Source organism: Sciurus carolinensis, chromosome 3 (genome assembly GCF_902686445.1).
Source record: "Sciurus carolinensis chromosome 3, mSciCar1.2, whole genome shotgun sequence".
Classification (NCBI taxonomy): domain Eukaryota; kingdom Metazoa; phylum Chordata; class Mammalia; order Rodentia; family Sciuridae; genus Sciurus; species Sciurus carolinensis.
The window spans coordinates 54,765,133-54,789,977 of record NC_062215.1 but is presented as its reverse complement, the minus strand read 5'-3'; the positions used below and the strand labels follow the sequence as shown (position 1 = coordinate 54,789,977).

The 24,845-nt window shown below is 38.3% G+C and overlaps 2 protein-coding genes across 2 annotated transcripts in view; both read right to left on the bottom strand.

Moving 5' to 3' along the window:
* Positions 1-24,845, bottom strand: part of LOC124980380 (olfactory receptor 1D2-like) — a 110,911-nt gene that overhangs the window by 22,824 nt on the left and 63,242 nt on the right.
* On the bottom strand, positions 1,772-2,727 carry LOC124980381 (olfactory receptor 1P1-like). Its single transcript, XM_047545877.1, is given in 2 exon segments — positions 1,772-2,113; positions 2,116-2,727. Coding segments are annotated over 2 exon segments (954 nt in total).

The window sequence follows — 24,845 nt, the reverse complement described above, 5'->3', positions numbered from 1 at the left end:
CTTGGGACATCCTACAGTATTGGGGGCTATATCTTGTTTCACTACATTTCCACTCAAATATTTCCAACTAATAACTGATCACCACCTCGAGGGAATTCTTAATTATGGGACGTATGCACACCCTATGTGGAAAGGACCGAGGCTGAATTCATTTTAACAACAATAATAACAAATATAGGCCCCATATTATAGTAGGAAAGCTGGATAAAATTGGAAACTACAAATGGATCTGAATGACAGAATGCATGGATTGTATTGACAGAAGGCATTAGATTGCAACTTGGTGCACCTCCCCAGTCTCCTTCTTTCTGAAGGCATCACCTGACCCCTGAACCATGGCACTACCACTGATTGCCTCACCCCTATTGGTGGTAGCAGGGGTTGCTATTTAGCATACAGAAGAACAAATGTGTGTGTGCTACATGATCATCTGTGCCAAATTCCCTGAGATGGCTGGAACCCCAGTTGAAGCCTCAGACCTACATGGACTGTAGTCAGACAATCTCACATAACATTCATAATCAGCCATGATGTAGTAGAGAATGACTACATGCCAATTCCCAAAAGAGTGAAACTAATTTTATTGTGTCTTCTCATAAATAACTTTACTAAAAACTGCATAGATCACTTCTGTTATTGTTGAGAGATTTGCTGTGATAGCTGCAATTTTTTGATAGTTCATAACCTTGAGGCAATAAGTATTTTATAATTTCCTATTTTGTGGGAAAAAAATATACTCATTCACTTAAAGTTTAAACACTTTGCCATCTGCTATTGACCTTACTTGTTAATGGTTTTATCATTAACCCACTTTCTATCACCTTTCTATGATAAAGCTTTGATGAATTAGCATGAAAGGCTACACAAATGTTTAGAATTATAAATTCATAATTTCATCCTCCTTCTGAAAAGTTACTAAGTACAGCCATTCATGTCTTAATGACAGGGACACATTCCAAGGAATATATAGTTAGGTAACTTCATCACTGTGTGAACAAATCTAGGTGGTACAGCTCAATCAATCAACATGGCTTCTCTTTATTGTTGTACTAGGGAGTTTTTTGTTTTTGGTACCACTGAGCAACATCACAGTCCTTTTATACATTTAATTTGAGACAGGGTCATGCTAAATTGCAGAAGTTGGCCTAAACTTGGGATCCTCCTGCTTCAGTTCCTGATTACTGAGATTACAGGCATGTGCCACCATATTCAACTTCAACATGGCCCCTTAGTAAGTCAAGAAATTCAGTAAGCAAGACAAGCAAGGCTGCTGCCAGCACAACACTGCATATGATTTTATAGTAAACTTTATTTTATAAGTGAAAAAATTTACAAAACTATAATAAATACTTTAACAGTGGCCTAGTCTTTCATTGTTACTATTAAGTTGCTACACTCTTATATGTCTGCAGTGCACTAGGAATGCACTGTGTTCTGATGTTAGGACACAAGGACGCTAGGCAAGGGGGATTTTTCAGCTCTATTGTAATCTTATAGGGCCAATGTCATGTATGCAGCCTATTATTGACTGACAAATCATTCTGTGGTGCATGACCATAAAATAAATGAGCAAATGAGCAAGTCATAAAAGATTAACTTTAAAGTACAAATCCAAATCTTGATTTTCCACAATACCAAACTCATAGTGGGGAATCAGGGAGGGGAACAGCAAGGTCCATGAGGGACTCAGTAATGAGACCCCTGAGGTAGAAATTTCTGGAGGGCGCTCCATGGAGGGTGTAGAGGAACAGCTTCAGTTTCCTTGCAGAAGTCACTGGCCCCTCAAGAAGGAGACTTTGACCCTGAGAAGTCTGACCAGTGCTGCCTTCATGTTCTTGTTCCTCAGGCTATAACTGAAGGGGTTCAGCATAGAAGTCACTACTGTGTATGTGATCACAGCTGCTGTGTCCTCCACCAGGGGGTTAGAGGAAGAGGATGAGGGGCACAGATAAGCCCTGATCACTGTCCCAAAGAACAGGGCAACCACAGAGAGGTGTGAACCACAGGCAGAGAAAGCCTTGAGCCTTCCCTGGGCAGAGGGAAATCTAAGGATAGCTGACACAATCTGGATATAAGAGACCTGGATGAGCAAGAAAGGGATTAAAATAACTGTAACCCCCACAAGAAGAGAAGTACAAGTTTATTGACCTGAATATCAGAGCAAGAGATCTTTATCAAGTGTCCTAGGTCATGGAGGAAATCAGGAATAGTCTTCTTAGAGCAGAAGGAAAGCCAGAATATGAGGAAGGTGTGGGTCATAGCCACATAACTAGTGAAGGTCCAGCAGGCAATCATGATGAACGTGCAGTGCTGGAAGTTCATGATCACTGCATAGGGGAGAGGGTGGCAAATAACAATGAAGTGGCCATAGGCCACTGTGGCCAGGAGAAAGATGTCCATGTCCCTCAAAGCTAAGAAGAAGTAGAGCTGGGCCAAGCATCCTGCATAGGAGATGGACTTCCTCTTGGTGTGGATGTTCAACAGGGCCTTGGGCACAGTGATGGAGGTGAACAGGATGTCTGCACATGAAAGGCTGGTGAGGAAGAAGTACACAGGGGTGTGGATTTGTGTGTCAGCACCAATGGCCAAGACAACGAGCAGTTTCCCAGCCACAGTGATCACATACAGGCACAGGAAAATCAGGAAGAGGATGTGCTTCTGCTCTGGCCACTCTGAGAGTCCCCAGAGGAGGAACTCAGAGCTGTTGGTTTGATTTCCTCCTGCCATGATCCCATAGGTCAGAGAAAAAGATCTTCAATAAACTGTATTAAAATTCTGTAAAAATATTTCACTTAAGATGATTACTGAGCATGCCATCCTCTGAACTCTGAAGGAAAAATAACAACATATTTGACAATGTATTAACCACCTACTATGCATGCAGTAAAGTTTTATTAAAGCCTACTAAATACTCTGTGCTAGAAAGTATGGGGAACACAATTTAAGATACTTGAAATAGATTTATTCTTTGATTTTTCTACATTCTTATCTGTTCCAATTATATTTGGGTGTACTTTCTCTTTAATGGTACTCTCAGAAGGGTCAAAAAACTGTTCATGCATTCGTTCATTCATTCTACAGATATAGATAGAGTACCACCTATGAATCTGACATAGTGTCAGATAAATACCATAGTGACAATCCTTTACCTCAGAGGACTTTTTAATCTAATGGGATGGACATAACTGCATATATTAATGTCTTATAAAATTCTTATTCAGAGTCCCCTATCCATTCAAACCAATCTTGGACCCCAGGTTGAACCTGTTCTGCGTCCAGCATGTTCGAAGTCAATATTCTGAAGACAAAATTTCCTATTCTTCCAGAAACAAAATTCTATTCTTCCAGAAACCACCATTCAATAATCAAACTATTTAGTAAACACCCATTAGGCAGTCCAAGGTGTCAGTGAAACAGCAAAGAAGAAATCAGAATCTCTAGTCTCCAGAATCTTAAAACTGTTTGCATACACATGCATGCACACTCACACAATTTGTGATACAAACAGACCAAGGCAGAATCAGGAGAATTCTGGGACAAAATGTAGTTGAGAGTTTTACAAGAAGGGTGTGGACAGCATACTGAAACAGACTCTTGAACAAAGGCCAGGAGGAAGGAAGTACTGAACAGGCCCAGCACAGGAAGCAGGAGCTTTGAGCATGAGGTGGAGAGATAACTGACTGAGGTAAAGTGGGAAGAGATCATCTTTGGAAAAGCTCTGAACTGCAAACAAAGAACCTGGAATCCTAGAGGTTCTAAAAAGTACCTAAAATTATTTGAGCAGATAAAGACATTAGGGCCAATACAGGGAAATCCTGTTCCCCTCCCATGTGTGGAACTGACAGAGATATGGAGTCGGACAGTCAGATGGAGACAAAAAGTATTCCTTTATTACTAAAAAAGAGTAGGTCAGAGAATGTGTCTTAGTTGTGAAACTTTTAGTACTCCCTGAAAACAAGTGTATTTTCTCTTTCATGAGATAAACAAGTCACTAAAATAAAAAGTAGTTTTTAATAGCACAGGAGGCCAATATAAACAAAAGAACATGATCTGTATATCGAGCATGGCAGAGCTCAGGACAAAAAGGATTAAACAGTATGCAGGCTGCCTAGTAAAAGTGAAACCTACACTCACAATTACTAAAAATACAATATCTAGGATATCTGAGCACCAAATAAAACAGCAAAATTTTCTTGAAATAGAAACTGCAGAAGATGCAGGAAAATATGTAAACATATCAATAAAAAGAGACTTAAGTAAACGTTTGTCATTCCAAGTCAGAACAATGATTAAAAAGTAATAATAAAGAATACTAAACAAAATAATAAAATATGTGTATGAATGTGTGTGAGGGTATACATATCACTGCTCCAATCATAGTAGTGAACACACTTCACTGTCAAGTTCCTGTTGAACATAGAGAAAAAGGACAGATATAATGTCGCAGAGAAAAACTCAAATAACTTCCAAAAAGTAGCAATAATTAAACTAATGCTCTCTGATGATATTGCAATGAAAATTAATTATAGTAATTAATAACAAAATAAAATAATAAAAATGACCCTTCAACTTGAAAAAGTGTTTAAATACCTTTATTAAGTAACTCTTGGATTCAAAGGAATTAGATACTTTAAAAATCTAAATTTGAAAAATATATAACAGATTGTTGTCAGCTATAGTCACTGGAACTCATTTCTCCTATTTGACAGTATTTTGGCTCCTGTTATCCAAACTACCTCCACCCACATCACCCCTACTCTGCCAGCCTCTGGTCATCACAATTCTACATGTGTTCAACTATCACATGGCACCCAGTAAATCCATACATTTATGTGCCAATGAAAAAAAAAAAAATTTTTAAAGATATAAATGGCAGAAATTTTAGAAAACAATGACAATAATAATGTCAAATATCAGAGGCTATGGTATATTATTAACATGGTAATTAAATGAAAACTCTCTTCCTTAAATATTTACATAAGTAAATATAAAGAATAAACTACATGAATTAAGTATCTAATGCAAAAAAGGGACAACAAAAATAAACTGAAGGAAAGCAAGGAGAAAAAAATTTTAAGCCAAAACTGTATTAGAAATCAGAAAGCAAAGTAACAAAATCAGCTCTTAGGTCTTTTCAACAAATGGTCTTAGAAGACATCTAAGCTCACCCCTAGACCACCATGGCCACCCAACAACAAATGGTTTTGGGTTAAGAGAATATCCAGTTTCAAAAGAACAGATTTCAACTCCTGCCTCAGATCACATACAAAATTAATTAAAAATGAATCAAAGTCCTAAGTGTAAGGACTGAAACTGTGAAAGTAATAGGAGAATGTACGGGCATAGATCTTCATGACCTCAAATAAGGCAATGGTTTCTTAGCTATGACACCAAAACACACACCACAAAATAAAAAGTAGCTAAATTTCACATCATCAGTTTTAAAATACTTGTGCTTCAAAGGACACTCTCAAGAAGGGGTAAAAAACAGCTCATAGAATGTGGGAGAAAATCTAGGCCAATCATCTATCTGATGAGAAATTTCAGTCTAGACTACACAAACAGCAATTGCAATTAAAAAGGCAACATGTATAATCAGAAGTATTATTAGATTGGATAACAGGAACCAAAATATAGTCAAAAAGGAGGAATGAGATTCAGCGTTTAATGACACAGTAGGCGACCATAGTTTGCAACAATCTGTTATATATTTATGAAATTTAGATTTTTAAAATATCTAATTCCTTTGGATCCAAGAGTTATTTAATAAAGGTATTTAAACACTTTTCCAGGTTGAAAGATCATCAGAAAAATGACAGATTACACTTCATTTATATATGATGTATCAAAATATATAAATGCATCCTACTGCCAAGTACAACTAATTAGGACAAAAATATTAAAAAATAATTTAAAAAGAAAAAAAGCAACTAACAATGATATATATAAGAAACTGGTCCAGATACAAGTTTTTCCAAGCAAAATTTTCTGATCCCATATAATGGGGTGCATTTTTCTTGAAGCGAGTCTATACAATCATCTTCTATGTGTACCTGAACTAATGTTTTAGTATGAAGAAAATAGTGTTTGTGGTTTTGAAGACAACTATGAAGTACAATGGTTTCACATGCAAACAAAAAAGATAGAAGGAAAAAAACCCAGACATATCCACAGTGGGATACCACTCCACACCCTCTAAGATGGCTAGAGTCAGATAACAAGTGTGTTGAGAAATCGGAACCCTCATACACTGCTGGTGGGACTGTAAAACAGCTCAACCTCTTTGAAAAATATTTTGGCAGTTCCTCAAAAGGCTATGTGTAGAGTTACCCTGTGACCTAGCGATTCTACCCCATGGTGTATTCAAGAGACACGAAAATGTACATTCACACAAAAATGTTATTAACCCCATTATTCATAATAGACAAAACTGAAGACAACCAAACATCCATCAACTTGTGAATGGATGAAAAAATGTGGCATATGCATCAGTGGAATAATATTTGGCAACAAAAAGGAATAATACATATTACAACATGTGTGGGCTTTGAAAACATTATGCTATGTGAAAGAAGTCAGTCACAAAGGGCCATACTGTATGACTGCATTTACATGAGTGTTCAGAACATGTAAATTTACAGACAGAAAGTAGACTAGTGATTGCCAGGAGCTGGGAAAGTAGGCAAGTGAGGGAGATGGCCAAAGAGTGAGGGGTTTCTTTTGGGTGCTGAACATTCTTTGCATCCAAAGAATGTGTTGGTTGCTCTACTTCTCTATGAATACACTAAAAGCCATTAGCTATATACATGGAAAGGGGGAATTTTATGGTATGGGGATTACATCTCAATAAAACTTTTAAACTTCTTTCATCAATTTTTTTTAAGTTTCATTTCATTTTTAAGAGATAAATAATAATTGTATATATTTATGGGTTGCAATGTGAAGTTTCCATACATGTATACATCACAGAACAAAAGTTATAGTTAGGTAGGAGGAATAAAGTCTGGAGATCTATTGCACAGCAAGGTAAATATAGTTCATAATGCACTGTACATTTCATAATAGCTAAAATAAGTAATTTGGTAAATGGAGAGGAAGGAGGGGCATTAAAAGAGAGGAACTGTGGAATGAAATTGACCAAATTACACTATGTGCATGTACAAATATAACTTGGTGAATTTCACCTATGTATATCTATAATGCACCAATTAAAAAATAATAGGTAAACAGCTGGAAGACTAGGGCTGAGGATATAGCTTACTTGGTAGAATGCCTGCCTCCTATGCACAAAGCTCTGGGTTCAATTCTCAACACCAGAAAAACAAAAAGAAGCAAACAGCTGGAAGACCAGTAGAGTAGAGGAAGGATAACCAGGATGGGAGGAGGGGCAGGAAAGAGGAAGGACTGGGGATTGAGGGAGAGTAAATTAAATTCCATATATATATGATTATGTCAAAATGAAAAACACTATTATGTATAACTCTAATGCACTAATAAAAACATTTTTAAAGAAAGGATTTTTGGGGAATCCAAGATGGCACTAGAGGGAGGCTGCGTTCCTTGTTGCTCTATAACTCCGGTTTCAAGCAGAGGATATCTGTTTCTTGGTGAGGCAGTTTTTGCTGCTTATCGATCCCCTGCTGTTTACTCCATTTGTCTGCTGTGATGACCTGCAGTCTGCCAGCATATTGACGCCTTTTTTGAGTGCAGATTGCTCACTGTCAGGTGCCTATCATCTGCCATTTGCCTGCCTCTTGCCTGTCCATTGCCTGCCTTACACCTATCCAACACCCAACGCACGAGGTTCACCTCCCAATTGTCCGACAAAAGTCAGCAAACTGATCCCTGACCACCAGTGGAGCACCAGCTGCCTGCTGTTGCTTGGAAGTTCACTGTTACAAAACCTGCAGGTTTGATTACACGTGGCTGCCGCCATTTTGAGACAACAGCCAGGCCCCGTAGGACCCCTGGCCGGACTGACTGAGCCCCGTCTCTAGGATCCCTCAGCCAGACCGATCACTCCCTGCCTCTGGGGCCCTCACATCAACTGACTGCTCCCTGCCACCAGGACCCCCAGACCAACTGACTGCGCCCTGTCACCGGGACCCCAGACTAACTGATTGTAACCGGCCTCCAGGATCCCACAACCACACCAAACACACCGGACCTCCAGGACCCCTGCCTGACCAACCACATCCTACCTCCAGGACCTCCAGCTGACCACGTCCACACCCTGAGCTGCAGCTCCCCATTTGCTAACACATTTCGAAGTCAGAGTGGCCATCTTGGATAATCCAGGAAACCGTAGCTCCGATCTTTAGGTGGGGCATCCCATCCTGAGATGCCTGCTAGAGGCTTGACGCATTGTCAGGTACCTCTCATGCATCAGGCTACTAAAGACTGGGAGGTTTCATTACTATATGACTGTTATACTGTAGATTTTCTTTTTTCTCCTTATAGAAAAAATTTAAGTTTTTATTTCTTTACTTTTCTTGCTCTCTTTTCCTTTTGTTTACCTGTTCCCTCAGAGTCTCTTTCTCCCTTTTTTGCATGCTAACATCCAATTTCTTTTGATTACACTCTCACCCTTTCTATTTTCTAGAACTTACATATAATCATTTCTTATCCCATTAACAGTCACATTCTACATCCCTCTGCATCCTCTTTGTCCTCCATTAGAAACTGCAGACCTTATTGAAAATCTGTTTGTTTTATTGAAGATAATATTTTAACTCATTCTGTTTATTTTGACAATTTTGTTATTGTCCTCATAGGGGCTATTTGGTCTAGGATTTCATAGTGTCTGAATTGGGCACTGCTAATATTGATCTCCCCTTAAAGAAAGGGTTTTGGAAACCTATAGGGCCATTATATGCCTATAGGGGGAAATCTGCAATACCCCGTATCTGCACTGCTAGAGGGGAAGATACATGAACAACATGAAAAAACAAGGGAAGAAAATGATCCAAACAAATCTAGATACTATATTAATAGAATCCAATGACAGTATGTTAGAAGAAATGTCAGAAAAGGACTTCAGATTATACATGATTAAGATGATTCATGAAGCAAAGGATGAGATAAGAGAGCAAATGAAGACACTGAATAATAATATAAATAAGCTGAAAGAGCACCTGCAGGAAGCAAAAGATCATTTCAACAAAGAGATAGAGATTCTCAAAAAAAAAAAAAAAAAAAAACAAAAAAAAAAAACAAATGGAAATCCTTGAAATGAAGGAGACAATAAACCCAATAAAAAACTCAATGTAAAGCATCCCCAAAAGACTAGACCACTTGGAAGACAGAACCTCAGACAATGAAGACAAAATATTTAATCTTGAAAATAAAGTTGCCCAAACAGAGAAGATGGTAAGAAATCATGAACAGAATCTCCAAGAACCATGGGACATCATGAAAAGACCAAATTTAAGAATTATTGGATACTCCAACAAAACAGAAAACCTTGAAGACATCAACAAATTTCTAGAGACATATGAATTACCTAAACTGAATGAGGAGGACTAACAACTTAAATAAATCAATTTAAAGCAATGAAATAGAAGAGGTCATCAAAAGCCTACCAACAAAGAAAAGTCCAGGACCAGATGGGTTCTCAGCCGAGTTCTACAAAACCTTTTAAGAAGAGCTCATTCCAATACTCCTCAAACTATTCCATGAAATAGAAGAGGAGGGAACCCTCCCAAACTCATTGTATGAAGCCAATATCACCCTGATACCTAAACCAGACAGAGACACATCGAGGAAAGAAAATTTCAGACCAATATCCTTAATGAACATTGACGCAAAAATTCTCAACAAAATTTTAGCAAATCCCATACAAATATATATTAAAAAGATAGTGCACCATGATCAAGTGGGTTTTATTCCAGGGATGCAAGGTTGGTTCAACATTCGGAAATCAATTAATGTCATTCACCATATCAACAGACTTAAAGTTAAGAATCACATGATTATTTAAATAGATGCATAAAAAGCATTTGATAAAATACAGCATCCCTTCATGCTCAAAACACTAGAAAAAATTGGGGTAGTGGGAACATTCCTTAACATTATAAAGGCCATCTACGCTAAGTCCATGGCCAATATCATTCTAAATGGTGAAAAACTGAAAGGATTCCCCCTAAAAACTGGAACAAGACAGGAATGCCCTCTTTCACCACTTCTATTCAACATCATCCTTGAGACTCTAGCCAGAGCAATCAGACAAACCAAAGAAATTAAAGGGATACGAATTGGAAAAGAAGAACTCAAACTATTCCTGTTTGTTCATGACATGATTATATATTTAGAGGAACCTGGAAATTCTACCAGAAAACTTTTAGAACTCATAAGTGAATTCAGTAAAGTAGCAGGTTACAAGATCAATGCTCATAAATCCAATACATTTTTATACATAAGTGATGAATCTTCAGAAAGAGAAATTAGGAAAACTACCCCATTCACAATAGCATCGAAAAAAATAAAATACTTGGGAATCAATCTCACAAAAGAGGTGAAAGACCTCTACAATGAGAACTACAGAACACTAAAGAAAGAAATTCAAGAAAACCTTAGAAGATGGAAAGATCTCCCATGTTCCTGGATAGGCAGAATTAATATTGTCAAAATGGCCATACTACCTAAAGTGCTATACAGATTCAATGCAATTCCAATTAAAATCCCAATGATGTACCTTGCAGAAATAGAGCAAGCAATTATGAAATTCATCTGGAAGAATAAAAAACCTAGAATAGCTAAAGCAATCCTAAGTAGCAAGAACGAAGCAGGGGGTATTGCAATACCAGATCTTCAACTCTACTACAAAGCAATAGTAACAAAAACGGCATGGTATTGGTACCAAAATAGACAGGTAGATCAATGGTACAGGATAGAGGACATGGACACAAACCCAAATAAATACAATTTTCTCATACTAGACAAAGGTGCCAAAAATATGTAATGGAGAAAAGATAGCCTCTTCAACAAATGGTGCTGGGAAAACTGGAAAACCATATGCAACAGAATGAAATTAAACCCCTATCTCTCACCCTACACAAAACTCAACTCAAAATGGATTAAGGACCTCGGAATCAGACCAGAGACCCTGCATCTTATAGAAGAAAAAGTAGGTCCAAATCTTCACCTTGTTGGCTTAGGATCAGACTTCCTTAACAGGACTCCCATAGCACAAGAAATAAAAGCAAGAATCAACAACTGGGATAGATTCAAACTAAAAAGCTTTCTCTCAGCAAAGGAAACTATCAGCAATGTGAAGAGAGAGCCTACAGAGTAGGAGAATATCTTTGCCAACTATACTTCAGATAGAGCACCGATTTCCAGAATCTATAAAGAACTCAAAAAACTCTACACGAAGAATACAAATAATCCAATCAACAAATGGGCTAAGGATATGAACAGACGCTTCACAGAATAAGATCTTCAAGCAATCAACAAACATGAAAAAATGTTCACCATCTTTAGTAATAAGAGAAATGCAAATCAAAACCACCCTAAGATTCCATCTCACCCCAATTAGAATGGCGATTATCAAGAATACAAGCAACAACAGGTGTTGGCGAGGATGTGGGGAGAAAGGTACACTCATACATTGCTGGTGGGGCTGCAAATTAGTGCAGTCACTCTGGAAAGCAGTATGGAGACTCCTTAGAAAACTTGGATCGGAACCACCATTTGACCCAGCTATCCCACTCCTTGGCCTATACCCAAAGGACTTAAAATCAGCATACTACAGAGATACAGCCACATCAATGTTCATTGCTGCTCAATTCACCCTAGCCAGATTGTGGAACCAACCTAGATGCCCTTCAGTTGATGAATGGATAAAGAAACTGTGGCATATATATACAATGGAATATTACTCCACAATGAAGAATGATAAAATTATGGCATTTGCAGGCAAATGGATGAAATTGGAGAATATCATGCTAAGTGAGATAAGCCAATCTCAAAAAACTAAAGGATGAATGATCTCGCTGATAAGCGGATGAGGACATATAATGGGGGGTGGGAGGAGTTAGCATTAGGTTTAGGGTTAGGTTTAGGGTTAGGGATAAGGAGTGTGGTAAGAATGAAGGAAAGAAGGACTGTATAGAGGGAAAAGAGGGGTGGGAGGGGTTGGGGGGAAGGGAAAATAATAATGAATCAAACATCATTGCCCTATGTAAACATATGATTACACAAATGGTACGCCTTGACTCCATGTACAAATAGAGAAACAATATGTATCCCATTTGTATACAATAATAATAGAAAAAAAAACATTGACCCATTAACCTCTTTTTAAAAAAAAAAAAAAGAATTATTGGGATTGAGGAAGGCACAGAGATACAAACCAAAGGAATGAACAACCTATTCAATGAAATAATAGCAGAAAATTTCCCAAGCCTGAAGAATGAAATGGAAAATCAAATACAAGAGGCTTACGGAACACCAAATGCACAAAATCACAACAGATCCACACCAAGGCACATTATAATGAAAATGCCTACCATTCAAAATAAAGATAGGATTTTGAAGGCCGCGAGAGAAAAGCATCAGATTACTTACAGAGGGAGACCAATATGGATAGCAGCCAACTTCTCAACCCAGACTCTAAAAGCTAGAAGGGCCTGGAATAACATATATCAAGCTCTGAAAGAACATGGTTGCCAACCAAGAATCCTATACCCAGCAAAACTAACCTTCAGATTTGAAGACAAAATAAAATCCTTCCATGATAAACAAAAGTTAAAAGAATTTACAAATAGAAAACCTGCGCTACAGAATGTTCTCAACAAAATATTCCATGAGGAGGAAATGAAAAACAACAATGTAGGTAAGCAAAGGGAGGAACTACCTTAGAGAAAAACCACTCAAAGGAAAAACCAAGCCAACTTAAAAACCAAAAATAAGTCAAATGACTGGGAATACAAATCATATCTCAATAATAACCTTGAACGTTAATGGCCTAAACTCATCAATCAAAAGACATAGACTGGCAGAAAGGATTAAAAAGAAAGACCGAACAATATGCTACCTGCAAGAGACTCATCTCATAGAAAGACATACCCATAGACTAAAGGTGAAAGGATGGGAAAAAACCTACCATGCACATGGACTCAGTAAAAAAGCGGGAGTTTCCATCCTTATATCAGCTAAAGTGGACTTCAAGCCAAAGTTAGTCAGAAGGGATAAAGAAGGACATTTCATACTGCTTAAGGGAACCATAAATCAGGAAGACATAATGATAGTAAATATTTATGCCCCAAACAATGGTGCATCCCTGTACATCAAACAAATCCTTCTCAATTTCAGGAATCAAATAGACCACAACACAGTAATTCTGGGTGACTTTAACACATCACTGTGACCACTAGATAGATCCTCCAAACAAAAACCGAACAAAGAAACCATAGAACTCAATAACACAATCAATAACCTAGACTTAATAGACATATATAGAATATTCCATCCATCAATGAGTGGATTCACTTTCTACTCAGCAGCACATGGAACCTTCTCAAAAATAGACCATATGTTATGCCACAAAGCAGCCCTTAGGAAATGCAAAAAAATAGAGATACTGCCTTGTGTTCTATCAGATCATAATGGACTGAGAGTAGAAATCAATGACAAAATAAAAAAGAGAAATTACTCCAACACCTGGAGACTAAATAATATGCTATTGAATGAAACATGGATAACAGAAAACATCAGGGAGGAGATAAAAAAAAATTCTTAGAGGTCAAAGAGAATGATGATACAACATATCAAAATCTCTGGGACACTATGAAAGCGGTACTAAGAGGAAAATTCATTGCATGGAGCGCATTCCAGAAAAGAATGAAAAGTCAACAACAAAATGACCTAACATTACAGCTCAAAGTCCTAGAAAAAGAAGAACAGAATAACAGCAAAAGTAGTAGAAGACAGGAAATAATTAAAATCAGAGCTGAAATCAATGAAATTGAAACAAAAGAAACTACTCAAAAAATTGACAAAACAAAAAGTTGGTTCTTTGAGAAAGTAAACAAAATAGACAAACCCTAAGCCACACTAACAAAGAGAAGGAGAGAGAAAACTCAAATTACTAAAATTCATGATGAAAAAGGAAATATCACGACATACACCACTGAGATACAGAACATAATTAGAAGCTACTTTGAAAATTTGTATTCCAACAAAATAGAATCTACCAAAGACATTGACAAATTTCTAGAGACATATGCTCCTCCCAAACTGAACCAGGAGGACATACACAATTTAAACAGATCACTATCAAGCAATGAAATAGAAGAAGCCATTAAAAACCTACCATCCAAGAAAAGCCCAGGACCAGATGGATTCTCAGCTGAGTTCTACAAGACCTTCAAAGAAGATCTCATCCCAATACTTCTTAAAGTATTCCAGGAAATAGAAAAAGAGGGTACCCTACCAAACTCATTCTATGAAGCTAATATCACCCTCATACCCAAACCAGAAAAAGACACATCAAGGAAAGAAAAGAAAATTTTAGACCAATATCCTTGATGAATATAGATGCAAAGATCCTTAACAAAATATTGGCAAACCGTATCCAAAAACATATTAAGAAAATCATGCACCACAATCAAGTGGGGTTCATCCCTGGAATGCAAGGATGATTTAACATCTGTAAATCAATAAACATAATCCATCATGTCAATAGACTTAAGGATAAGAATCATATGGTTATTTCAATTGATGCAGAAAAAGCGTTCGACAAAATACAACACCCCTTCATGCTCAAAACTCTAGAAAAAATAGGGATAGTAGAAACATACCTGAACATTGTAAAGGCTATTTATGCTAAGCCCATGGCCAACATCATTCTTAATGGAGAAAAACTGAAACCGTTCCCTTTAAAAACAGGAACAAGACAGGGATGTCCTCTTTTTTTTTTTATTTATTTATTTTTTTTTACGTTTACATAGGGTAATGATGTTTATTATATTTTTCCCCCTCCCCCCCACCCCTCCCACCCCTCCCACCCCTCCCACCCCTCTTTTCCCTCTACACAGTCCTTCTTTCCTTCATTCTTACTGCTCTCCTTGGCCTAACTCTAAACCTAACCCTAAACCTAATGCTAGCCCGTCCCACCCCCCATTATATGTCCTCATCCGCTTATCAGCGAGATCATTCGTCCTTTAGTTTTTTGAGATTGGCTTATCTCACTTAGCATGATATTCTCCAATTTCGACCATTTGCCTACAAATGCCATAATTTTATCATTCTTCATTGCGGAGTAATATTCCATTGTATAAATATGCCACAGTTTCTTTATCCATTCATCAACTGAAGGGCATCTAGGTTGGTTCCACAATCTGGCTATGGTGAATTGAGCAGCAATGAACATTGATGTGGCTGTATCTCTGTAGTATGCTGATTTTAAGTCCTTTGGGTATAGGCCAAGGAGTGGGATAGCTGGGTCAAATGGTGTTTCCATTCCAAGCTTTCTGAGGAATCTCCACACTGCTTTCCAAAGTGGTTGCACTAATTTGCAACCCCACCAGCAATGTATGAGTGTTCCTTTTTCACCACATCCTCGCCAACACCTATTGTTGCTTGTATTCTTGATAATCGCCATTGTAATTGGGGTGAGATGAAATCTTAGGGTATTTTGATTTGCATTTCCCTTATTACTAGGGATGTTGAACATTTTTTCATATATCTGGTGATTACTTGTACATCTTCTTCTGTGAAGTGTCTGTTCATTTCCTTAGCCCATTTGTTGATTGGATTATTTGTATTCTTCATGTAGAGTTTTTTGAGTTCTTTATAGATTCTGGAAATTAGCGCTCTATCTGAGGTATGGTTGGCAAAGATATTCTCCCACTCTGTAGGCTCTCTCTTCACATTTCTGATAGTTTCCTTTGCTGAGAGAAAGCTTTTTAGTTTGAATCTATCCCAGTTGTTTATTCTTCCTTTTATTTCTTGTGCTATGGGAGTCCTGTTAAGGAAATCTGATCCTGAGCCAACAAGTTGAAGATTTGGACCTACTTTTTCTTCTATAATATGCAGGGTCTCTGGTCTGATTCCGAGGTCCTTGATCCATTTTGAGTTGAGTTTTGTGTAGGGTGAGAGATAGGGGTTTAGTTTCATTCTATTGCATATAGTTTTACAGTTTTCCCAGCACCATTTGTTGAAGAGGCTATCTTTTCTCCATTGCATATTTTTGGCCCCTTTGTCTAGTATGAGAAAATTGTATTTATTTGGGTTTGTGTCCATGTCCTCTATTCTGTACCATTGATCTACCTGTCTATTTTGGTACCAATACCATGCCGTTTTTGTTACTATTGCTTTGTAGTAGAGTTGAAGATCTGGTATTGCAATACACCCTGCTTCGCTCTTGCTACTGAGGATTGCTTTAGCTATTCTAGGTTTTTTATTCTTCCAGATGAATTTCATAATTGCTTGCTCTATTTCTGCGAGGTACATCATTGGGATTTTAATTGGAATTGCATTGAATCTGTATAGAACTTTAGGTAGTATAGCCATTTTGACGATATTAATTCTGCCTATCCAGGAACATGGGAGATCTTTCCATCTTCTAAGGTTTTCTTGAATTTCTTTCTTTAGTGTTCTGTAGTTCTCATTGTAGAGGTCTTTCACCTCTTTTGTGAGATTGATTCCCAAGTATTTTATTTTTTTCGATGCTATTGTGAATGGGGTAGTTTTCCTAATTTCTCTTTCTGAAGATTCATCACTTATGTATAAAAATGCATTGGATTTATGAGCATTGATCTTGTAACCTGCTACTTTACTGAATTCACTTATGAGTTCTAAAAGTTTTCTGGTTGAATTTCCAGGTTCCTCTAAATATATAATCATGTCATCAGCGAACAGGGATAGTTTGAGTTCTTCTTTTCCTATTCGTATCCCTTTAATTTCTTTGGTTTGTCTGATTGCTCTGGCTAGAGTCTCAAGGACGATGTTGAATAGAAGTGGTGAAAGAGGGCATCCCTGCCTTGTTCCAGTTTTTAGGGGGAACGCTTTCAGTTTTTCACCATTTAGAATGATATTAGCCATGGGCTTAGCGTAGATGGCCTTTATAATGTTTAGGAATGTTCCCATTACCCCAATTTTTTCTAGTGTTTTGAGCATGAAGGGGTGCTGTATTTTATCAAATGCTTTTTATGCATCTATTGAAATAATCATGTGATTCTTAACTTTAAGTCTGTTGATATGGTGAATGACATTTATTGATTTCCGAATGTTGAACCAACCTTGCATCCCTGGGATAAAACCCACTTGATCGTGGTGCACTATCTTTTTAATATATATTTGTATGCGATTTGCTAAAATTTTGTTGAGAATATTTGCATCGATGTTCATTAAGGATATTGGTCTGAAATTTTCTTTCCTTGATGTGTCTCTGTCTGGTTTAGGTATCAGGGTGATATTGGCTTCATAGAACGAGTTTGGTAGGGTTCCCTCCTCTTCTATTTCATGGAATAGTTTGAGGAGTATTGGAATGAGCTCTTCTTTAAAGGTTTTGTAGAACTCGGCTGAGAACCCATCTGGTCCTGGACTTTTCTTTGTTGGTAGGCTTTTGATGACCTCTTCTATTTCATTGCTTGAAATTGGTTTATTTAAGTTGTGTATGTCCTCCTCGTTCAGTTTAGGTAGTTCATATGTCTCTAGAAATTTGTTGATGTCTTCAAGGTTTTCTGTTTTGTTGGAGTATAGATTTTCGAAATAGCTTCTAATTATGTTTTGTATTTCACTCGTGTCTGTTGTGATGTTTCCTTGTTCATTCTGAATTTTAGTAATTTGAGTTTTCTCCCTCTTTCTCTTTGTTAGTGTGGCTAAGGGTTTATCAATTTTATTTATTTTTTCAAAGAACCAACTATTTATTTTATTAATTTTTCCGATTGTTTCTTTTGTTTCGATTTCGTTGATTTCGGCTCTGATTTTAACTATTTCCTGTCTTCTACTACTTTTGGTATTGGTCTGCTCTTCTTTTTCTAGTGCTTTGAGCTGTAGTGTTAACTCGTTTATTTGTTGATTTCTACTTCTTTTTTTGAATGCACCCCATGAAATAAATCTTCCTCTAAGTACTGCTTTCATAGTGTCCCAGAGATTTTGATATGATGTGTCTTTGTTCTCGTTTACTTCTAAGAATTTTTTTATTTCCCTCCTGATGTCTTCTGTTATCCATTCATCATATAATAGTGTATTATTTAGTCTCCAGGTATTGGAGAAGTTTCTGTTTTTTATTCTGTCATTTATTTCTAATTTCAATCCATTATGATCTGATAGAGTACAAGGTAGTATCTCTATCTTCTTGTATTTACTAACAGTAGCTTTGTGGCATAAAATATGGTCTATTTTAGAGAAGGATCCATGTGCTGCTGAGAAGAAAGTGTATTCATTCTTTGTTGGATGGTATATTCTATATATGTCCGTTAAGTCTAAATTGCTGATTGTGTTGTTGAGATCTATAGTTTCTTTATTCAATTTTTGTTTGGACGATCTATCCAGTGGTGAGAGAGGTGTGTTAAAATCGCCTAGTATTATTGTGTTGTGGTCTATTTGATTTCTGGAATTGAGAAGGATTTGTTTGATGTACGTGGATGAACCAATGTTCGGGGCATAGATATTTATGATTGTTATGTCTTGCTGATTTATGCTTCCCTTAAGCAGCATGTAATGTCCTTCTTTATCCCTTCTGACTAGTTTTGGTTTGAAGTCCACATTATCTGAGATGAGGATGGATACTCCAGCTTTTTTGCTGTGTCCGTGTGCATGGTATGTTTTTCCCCATCCTTTCACCTTTAGTCTATGGGTGTCTCTTTCTATGAGATGAGTCTCTTGCAGGCAGCATATTGTTGCATTTTTCTTTTTAATCCAATCTGCCAGTCTATGTCTTTTGATTGATGAGTTCAGGCCATTAACATTCAGGGTTATTATTGTGATATGATTTGTATTCCCAGTCAATTGACTCATATTTGTTTTTGACATGATTTGGTTTCTCCTTTATTTGGCTATTCCTTTAGGCTAGCGCCTCCTGTTGCTGATTTGCATCGTTGTTTTTCATCTCTTCCTCATGGAATATTTTGCTGAGAATGTTCTGTAATGCTGGCTTTCTTTTTGTAAATTCCTTTAGCTTTTGTTTATCATGGAAGGATCTTATTTCATCGTCAAATTTGAAGGTAAGTTTTGCTGGGTATAAGATTCTTGGTTGGCATCCGTTTTCTTTCAGGGCTTGGTATATGTTGTTCCAGGCCCTTCTAGCTTTTAGGGTCTGGATTGAAAAATCTGCTGATATTCTTATTGGTTTCCCTCTGAATGTAATTTGATTCTTTTCTCTCGCGGCCTTTAAAATTCTGTCTTTATTTTGTATGTTAGGTATTTTCATAATAATGTGCCTTGGTGTGGGTCTGTTGTAATTTTGTATGTTTGGAGTTCTATAAGCCTCTTGTACTTGGTTTTCCATTTCGTTCTTCAGATTTGGGAAATTTTCTGATATTATTTCATTGAATAGATTGTTCATTCCTTTGGTTTGTTTCTCTAAGCCTTCCTCAATCCCAATAATTCTCAAATTTGGCCTTTTCATGATATTCCATAGTTCTTGGAGATTCTGTTCATGATTTCTTACCATCTTCTCTGTTTGTTCAACTTTGTTTTCAAGGTTAAATATTTTGTCTTCAATGTCTGAGGTTCTGTCTTCCAGGTGTTCTATCCTATTGGTTATGCTTTCTATGGAGTTTTTAACTTGGTTTATTGTTTCCTTCATTTCAAGGATTTCAGTTTGGTTTTTTTTCAGTATCTCTAACTCTTTATTGAAATGATCTCTTGCTTCCCGTGTTTGGTCTTTTAACTGTTGATTGGTGCGATCATTTAATGCCTGCATTTGCTCTTTCATCTCCTCCTTCAATGCCTGCATTTGCTCTTTCATCTCCTCATTAGCTTCCCTGATCGTTTTAATTACGTACATTCTGAACTCCCTTTCTGACCTTTCTTCTGCTGTGCTGTCATTGGGTTTTATTGATGTAGTATCTAGGTTTGTTTGGGACATTTTCTTCCCTTGTTTTCTCATAATGGTCAGTTGTCAGTGGGACCCTGAGATATTGCAGTTTTCCACTATTGGCTTATAGTGTCCCAGTAGATTTCCAGTGTATCACCTCCCAGCCTTCAGTAGCCTGATGTCTTGGAGGAATCTGATAAAGCAGCTCATTCGAAGAATACTGCCCCTAGCCCCCTACTGGTTCCACGTTTTGGAACTGGCTCTGTGCGGAAATGCTCTCACTGTGGGCCTGCACCGTGCAGCTGGCCGTGTGGGAAGAGCCCACTGCCGGAGTGTGGAAGACTACCTTGGGAAGACTCAAGCTGCCCTGCCCGGCTCTGCTAAGCCACCTCTATCTGGGCCTGCCACCCGGGCTGAGCTTTACCCAGTGGGCAGACTCACCCGTGGCTCTATTTCAGTCCGAGTCTCTCAATGCCTCCCCTTCTTAACTCCTGGGTTGTGGAGCGACCGGGGGTGCAGTCTCCCTCTAGGCCGCCATCTTGGATCGCCCCGTGAAGAGAGCCCGCAGCCGGAGTGGGCAGAGCCGCCTGAAGAGGTCTCCGGCTGCCCTGCCCTTATCCCTAAGGCTGATTGCAGATCGAGGCTCTCCGCTGGTTCTTTGCAGGAGTACACTGCACTGCAGCGGCTCCGGGACTCGGAGCCTGCTCTGTTCAGACAGGCTCTCACTAGTGGGCCAGATCCGTTCCGAGAACCTGGAGAAGCTGGCTGTGTGGGCGGGGCCCACCGCCGGAGTGCGCAGGACTGCCTGTGGATGACTCTAGCTGCCCTGCCCGGCTCCGATAAGCCACCTCTATCTGGGCCTGCCACCCGGGCTGAGCTTTACCCAGTGGGCAGACTCACCCGTGGCTCCGCTTCAGTCCGAGTCTCTCAATGCCTCCCCTTCTTAACTCCTGGGTTGTGGAGCGACTGGAGGTGCAGTCTCCCTCTAGGCCGCCATCTTGGATCGCCCCGTGAAGAGAGCCCGCAGCCGGAGTGGGCAGAGCCGCCTGAAGAGGTCTCCGGCTGCCCTGCCCTTATCCCTGAGGCTGATTGCAGATCGAGGCTCTCCGCTGGTTCTTTGCAGGAGTACACTGCACTGCAGCAGCTCCGGGACTCGGAGCCTGCTCTGTTCAGACAGGCTCTCACTAGCGGGCCAGTTCCGTTCCGAGAACCTGGAGAAGCTGGCTGTGTGGGCGGGGCCCACCGCCGGAGTGCGCAGGACTGCCTGTGGATGACTCTAGCTGCCCTGCCCGGCTCCGATAAGCCACCTCTATCTGGGCCTGCCACCCGGGCCGAGCTTTACCCAGTGGGCAGACTCACCCGTGGCTCCGCTTCAGTCCGAGTCTCTCAATGCCTCCCCTTCTTAACTCCTGGGTTGTGGGGCGACTGGAGGTGCAGTCTCCCTCTAGGCCGCCATCTTGAATCGCCCCGTCAGAGATGTCCTCTTTCACCACTTCTATTCAACATTGTCCTCAAAACTCTAGCCAGAGCAATTAGGCAGACTAAAGAAATTAAAGGAATACGAATAGGAAAAGAGGAACTTAAGCTGTCACTATATGCTGATGACATGATTCTATATTTCGAGGATCCAAAAAACTCCTCCAGAAAAGTTCTAGACCTCATCTATGAATTCAGCAAAATAGCAGGCTATAAAATCAACATGCATAAATCTAAAGCATTTTTATATGCAAGCGACGAAACAGCTGAAAGAGAAATGAGGAAAACAACTCCATTTGCAATAGCCTCAATAAAAATAAAATACTTGGGAATCAATCTAACCAAAGAGGTAAAAGATCTCTACAATGAAAACTACAAAACATTGAAGAAAGAAATTGAGGAAGACCTTAGAAGACGGAAAGATCTCCACGTTCTCCCATGAATTAATATTGTCAAAATGGCCATACTACCAAAAGTGCTATACAGATTCAATGCAATTCCAATTAAAATACCAATGCTGTACCTTACAGAAATAGAGCAAGCAATCATGAAATTCATCTGGAAGAATAAGAAACCCAGAATAGCTAAAACAATCCTTAGCAGGAAGAATAATGCAGGGGGTATCGCAATGCCAAAACTTCAACTATACTACAAAGCAATAGTAACAAAAATGGCATGGTATTGGCACCAAAATAAACAGGTAGATCAATAGTACAGAATAGAGGACATGGACACAAACCCAAATAAATACAATTTTCTCATACTAGACAAAAGTATCTCCAAAAATATGCAATGGAGAAAAGATAGCCTCTTCAACAAATGGTGCTGGGAAAACTGGAAATCCATATGCAACAGAATGAAACTAAACCTATTTCTCACCCTACACAAAAATCAACTCACAATGAATCAAGGACCTCGAAATCAGATCAGAGACCTTGCATTTTATAGAAGAAAAAGTAGGTCCAAATCTTCACCTTGTTGGCTTAAGATCAGACTTCCTTAACAGGTCTCCCATAGCACAAGAAATAAAAGCAAGAATCAATAACTGGGATAGATTCAAACTAAAAAGCTTTCTCTCAGCAAAGGAAACTATCAGCAATTCGAAGAAAGAGCCTACAGAGTGGGAGAAAATCTTTGCCACTCATACTTCAGATAGAGCACTAATCTCCAGAATCTAAAAAGAACTCAAAAAACTCCACACCAAGAATGTAAATAATCCAATCAACAAATGGGCTAAGGAAATGAATAGACACTTCACAGAAGAAGATCTACAAGCAATCAACAGATATATGGAAAAATGTTCAACATCTCTAGTAATAAGAGAAATGCAAATCAAAACCACCCTAAGATTCCATCTCACCCCAAGTAGAATGGCGATTATCAAGAATACAAGCAACAACAGATGTTGGAGAGGATGTGGGGAAAAAGGTACACTCATACATTGCTGATGGGGTTGCAAATTAGTGCAGCCACTCTGGAAAGCAGTGTGGAGATTCCTCAGAAAGCTTGGAATGGAACCACCATTTGACCCAGCTATCCCACTCCTTGGCCTATACCCAGAGGACTTAAAATGAGCATATTACAGAGATACAGCCACATCAATGTTCATAGCTGCTCAATTCACAATAGCCAGACCGTGGAACCAACCTAGATGTCCTTCAATTGATGAATGGATAAAGAAACTGTGGTATATATATATATATATATATATATATATATATATATATATGATGGACTATTACTCAGCTATAAAGAATAATAAAATTATGGCATTTGCAGGCAAATGGATGAAATTGGAGAATATCATGCTAAGTGAGATAAGCCAATCTCAAAAATCCAAAAGGCGAATGATCTCACTGATAAGCGGATGATGACACATAATGGGGGCTGGGAGGGGGGCAAGAATGGAGGAAGGAGGGTCTGTATAGAGGGAAAAGAGGGGTGGGAGGGTGGGGGAGAGGAAAAAAATAACAGAATGAATCAAACATCATTACCCTATGTAAATGTATGATTATGCAAATGGTATGCTGTTACTCCATGTAGAAACAGAAACAACATGTATCCCATTTGTTTACAATAAAAATAAATGAAAATTTTTAAAAAAGAGAGGATTTTTAAATGTTCTTACCACAGAGAAATGATAAATATTTTCAGTGATAGATATGCTAATTTAACTGAAAATTTTTATCTGAAAACATTTTCTTTGAAGAAAATCAATAAAAGAGAGAAGCCGCTTGTTAAAGGAAGAGAGAAATAGAACACAAGTAGGCAAAATAAGAAATGACTGGGGGATTCTCTGTTTCTCCCACTGAAGATGGCCCATATTCTCCTTTGAATGTGCTCTACTTTGCTAAATAAACCTGTATGGGTCTCTTTAAAACAGAAGAAAGAAAAAAAGAAAGGGCAGGGAGATATAAATGTATTTTTTCTTTAATCGTAAGACTGTTTTGCTTAAGTCCATGCAAATAAATGTATAATACCAGATGAAATAAACAGTCTATGAAGAAGGCAATACAGCAAAAATAACCCTGGAATGGTTGGAAAGTCTAAGCCAACTACATTTCACAAAGGAAAATAAGTGATTGTATTAATCATTTTTGTCTTATTAAAGCTGATAGAAAACACCCAAAATCTCAGGAGCCTAAAAAGAGAAAGATTTATTTGCTCATTTACATTACATATGAGCTCAAGTTGTGTGTACCTTGATTAACTGTTTCATGTGCCCACTTCATTCAGGGATCCAAGCTGAAGAATCAGCCCTTTGGGAAATGCCTTTCTTAGGTTGAAGATGAAAAGAGCAAAAGAACTCAATAGAAACACAATAACTCTTGATGCTTTTGCCTGGAAAGGGCACATATCACGTTCGGGCCGATAATAAGAGGGTATAATCCAATTTTAGGAAAGCAAGAAAAAACTGATGACAAAAATACAGTCTGGTCAGGCATGATGGCACACAACAGTAATCCCAGCAGCTCAGGAGGCTGAGGCAGGAAGATCACAAGTTTGAGGCCAGCCTCAGCAACTTAGCAAGGCCCTTAGTAACTTAGTAAGACCCTGTCTCAAAATTAAAAATAAAAAGGACTGGGGATGTGGCTCAGTAATTAAGTGCCCTTGGGTTCATTTTCCAGCACCCCCCAAAAATTAATAAAGAAGGAACGATATCAATAATAACTATGCCAAAAAATACTACAAAAGAATCTTACTTTTAAGTATACACACAGGCTCACAAAGTCTCAAAAAATAAAAGCAAAATCCAACAGAACTTTTAAAAAATACTATATCTTTACCACAGAGGGGATGATTCCAGGAATGCTGAGCTGGTTAAATATAGAAAAAATAATATTCTTTCCTTGGGAATGCTGAAAAGGCATTTAACACCATT